The sequence below is a fragment of the Raphanus sativus genome, chromosome 4 (genome assembly GCF_000801105.2).
Source record: "Raphanus sativus cultivar WK10039 chromosome 4, ASM80110v3, whole genome shotgun sequence".
NCBI lineage: Eukaryota > Viridiplantae > Streptophyta > Magnoliopsida > Brassicales > Brassicaceae > Raphanus > Raphanus sativus.
Window position 1 is genome coordinate 27449254 of NC_079514.1, and position 4095 is coordinate 27453348.

Sequence of the window (4095 nt, forward strand, 5' to 3'; positions counted from 1 at the left end):
ATTTGTTGCCACCCAATATCCTGACTTAACAGAATACAATCCATTTTTAGTAAAACTCCAGCAGTATCCATCACGACGGTAATCCTGGCTTCTGGCCATTGATTTGATCAGAGCGATGTCATCCTGATGGACATAGTTTTCCAGCTTCACCGTGTCCCATACCTTTGGGTTCCCTATGATAAACTCGGACACTTGCATCATTGGATGAACGACTGGTTACCTTGCTCTTGCTGGTCTCGCTGGAACAGTTGGGATCCATAGATCCTCCCAAGCTCTAATCTCATTTCCTGAGTGTACTTTTTGTCTAATTCCCATCTCTATCAAAGGCTTTGCCGCCATAATACGTGTCCACCCATAAGAAGGATTTGACGTTTTGTTTTGACGTAGAGGTGTACTGCACCGGAAGTATCGACCTTTGAGAACTCTTGCCAACAATGAGTTAGGGAATTGCACTAGACGCCATAGCTGTTTTCCAAGGAGTGCCACATTGAATTCATGGATTAATCTAAATCCTACACTTCCTTCCTCTCTTGGTTTACAAACCTGCTCCCACTTAACCCAATGAATTCCTTTTTCGGGGGGTTTGAGCTCCACTAGAATTGTGCAATGGCACTAACTTGGTTTTCGCAAGTCTCCAACGGTAATAGAAGAGTGGACATAACATAAGTGGGCAGAGCCAGAAAAATTGATTTTATGAGCACTTCTTTTCCTCCCTTTGATAGTAGCCTTCCTGTCCAACCATTTACTCAGAGTTGTAATCTCTCTTTTAGAAAGGCAAAGAGCCTTACTTTTGATCCACTAATATCCTCAGGGATACCAGGATATGACCCCATTCCTCCTTCATTTGTTATACCAGTAGAGTCTTTAATCGCGTCCTTCACATGTCCAGGTATCCTCTTACCAAAGGGTGGGGATGACTTATCAAAATTAATGCATTGTCCAGAAGCAGTGCCATAGGTTCCTATTGCTTTCATTATTTCATCGCACTCACGGTGCTCCGCCTTGCAGAAAAACAAGCTATCATCAGTAAAGAGAAGGTGTGAAACCGGGGGGCTAGCACGTGAGACGTGCATCCCCGTTATCTTACCTTGACTCTCAGCATGATTTAGAAGGCTAACGAGCGCTTCCGTGAATAAGATGAAAATGAAAGGAGACATAGGATCTCCTTGAGGCAGACCCCTTTCGGGGACTATATTACCTCTTGGCTGTCCACTGAATAGGACATGATACTTCACTAAAGAAACACATCTCATGACCCACTGTTCCAGAGTTCACAGAACCCCATTTTCTTCAAAACCGCCTTTATGAAGCTCCACTCTAGTCTATCATATGCTTTACTCATGTCCGTTTAAATCGCCATTCTCTTCTCCCGACTCCCTTTGTTTGTTCGAAGGGCGTGAAACATTTCTTGTGCTATCAACACATTATCAGTTATATGTCGTCCAACAACAAAGGCTGACTGGGTTTCAGATATTCGATTAGGGAGAATTGGTTTCAGTCTGTTGCAAATGACTTTAGATATTATCTGGAATTGTGACATCTCATTTGGCTTCTCCTTCTTGGGTATCAGACCTATATTCGCATCATTGAGGCCATTGGCCATTATCCCATTGAATAAAAACTCATTAACCATATGGGTTAAATCATTTTTAACAATATCCCAAAACTTTTGATAGAACAATGCTGTGAAGCCATCAGGACCAGGTGCTTTCTCAGGGTGCATTGTGAAGATAGCTGATTTCACTTCCCATTCTGATACATGTGCTGTGAGATTCGTGTTAACTTGATCAGAGATGGTAGTCTCCACGTTTGCCAAGGCTTCCTCAATGAGAAGGGGGTTGGATGATTGAAACAATTCTCTAAAATAACTAGTTGCAACGGCAACTAGTTTTTCCTCTTCTTCCACAATGTTTCCTTCTTTATCCAAGAGGCTTGTGATCTTATTTCTTGCTCTCCTCTACTTCGTAACTGCATGAAAAAATTTTGTGTTTAAATCACCTTCCAAGAGCCATAAGATCCTACTTTTTTGTTTCCAGAACTGTTCTTTTGTCTTAAGAGACATCAGATAATTCTTTTCTAGCTTCCCCTAATTCCATGGTTGTGGCCTCGTCATCCGAATGAAGATTATCAACCTTAGCTTTCAGTTCTTATATCACTCTGGCCGAGTTCAAGTCTCTCTCTTGTTTCCATTTACCTAGAGCTCTTCTGCAGCTTGGTATTCGAACCATAAAGTTTTCTTCTTGTGGTAGTTCTGACGAATTCCAGCCCTCTAGAATAACATTTTGTATCTCTTCACACTCCAGCCATCTTTTGTCAAATTTTAAATTCTTTTTTCCTGGTTGGTCTAGAGAGTATGTCTGCCAGGACTGGTCGATGATCTGATCCCCACATCCGTAAGTATTGCACTTTTGAATGTGGAAATTTCTCATGCCAGTTTTCATTACCAAGAGCCCGATCCAGCCTGCATTTGACAGTGCCATTGGGTCTTTTTCCTGCCCATGAAAAAAGGTTTCCAGCACATGGGAATTCAAGCATTCCACAGTCGGATATCATATGATTAAAGGAGATAAATGATGTATCAGATCGCTTTCTTCCCCCTTCTTTTTCATGATGACCAGTAATTTCATTAAAGTCCCCAATCATAAACCATGGGCCATCCTTATTTGTTGAGAAACGCGTAAGACATTCCCACACCAGATCTCTTCTTCCTAACACAGAGTCTCCATAAACGAACATCATAAAGACTTTTATTCCATTAATGACTGCTTGTACATCAATCATTCTATTATTCGAAAAAAACATCAACTTGAAATTCATCCATAAAAAATAAAAGTAAACCACCACTTTGGCCAAGAGGCTCAACAGTGTACAATTTATTAAATCCTAAATCAGCATGAATGTCTTGCAATAGCAGCTTCTTGTTCTAATTGGGAAAAAACATATATATATATATATATATATGTGAGAGAAATAATTACTGACATTTGTAACTTTTTGACCCTATAACTTGAAGACTTTTGACCAGAAACTTAAGAAATGTACAACCTAAAAATGACCCACAAACTCTGTCACTTTCTTCTCTCTCCTCAAGTCTTGCATCTATTAACGTTATCTTCATTCTGGAAACATTCGGAGTTCACAAAATTCTTTTTACCATCGTGCAACTTTTAATTAACGCAACTCTTAGAAATTACCCATTTTGTGATATTTTTACCCTTCGTATAATCTGGCAACACCACTTCGTGCTACTCTTAATTGAGCACGAAATTCACAAAATGGGTATGTACAATTAAGTAGAAACTATGTTTAAATTGGAAATTGAGTTATGAATCTACAAATCTAGGACATAAACACAAAAAAAAATATAGCTAGATGAGTTTTATAATACCGGCGGCCATTAGAAAAGTTGCTGAGAACCCTTAAAAATGAGTAAAAACACGTTAATGCCATTGCTTAAAAAAGGAAAAATAAGGCATATAGATGGAGTCGAACTTGGGTTGTTGGAGATAGGAGAAAAAACAATTTTCCAGCAGACCACTAATGTTTTTATTAATTACTGTAACACACTTAATATATAGCTTGATTTATGCAGTTAAAGCTTAAACCAAACATTAATAAAACATAATAAACACTACTCCCTCTGTTTCATTATAAGTGTCGTTTTAGAATTGTGCACACGGATTAAGAAAGCATTTAATTTTGCATATTTTCAATATAAAAACATCATTACCGATACAATTCAACCAATAGAAAAATACAATGGAGAATAGAGTTAATAAATTTTGCATTGAAACTCTAAAACGATACTTATTTTGCAACGAAAAAATTCTCTAAAACGACACTTAATATGAAACGGATGGAGTATTAAATAAGGGGAAATTTCATAACTACATTTTGTGTAATACCACAATTCAACAATACCATCAATAGAAGGACATTTTCACAAATACACTTTTCATTAATGTGTAAAAGACAAAATTAACCCTACCTTATCTCTCTCTCCCCGTGGAGATCCATCATCTCTTCTCCGTTGCCTCTCTCCGATGAAGTCATCTCTCTCAAGCAGTCGGTGACAGAAGAGTTACAGAGATCCAT

General features: G+C 38.4%; 1 protein-coding gene across 1 annotated transcript; it reads right to left on the bottom strand.

Annotated features, from left to right (window-relative positions):
• Nucleotides 1-746: 746 nt before the first annotated feature.
• Nucleotides 747-4095, bottom strand: LOC130511255 (uncharacterized). The gene is made up of 2 exons (XM_057008164.1): nt 3989-4095; nt 747-1212 (listed from the first exon to the last, which is right to left on the bottom strand). Exons 1-2 carry the CDS (start codon nt 4093-4095, stop codon nt 747-749), a joined length of 573 nt encoding a protein of 190 aa, XP_056864144.1.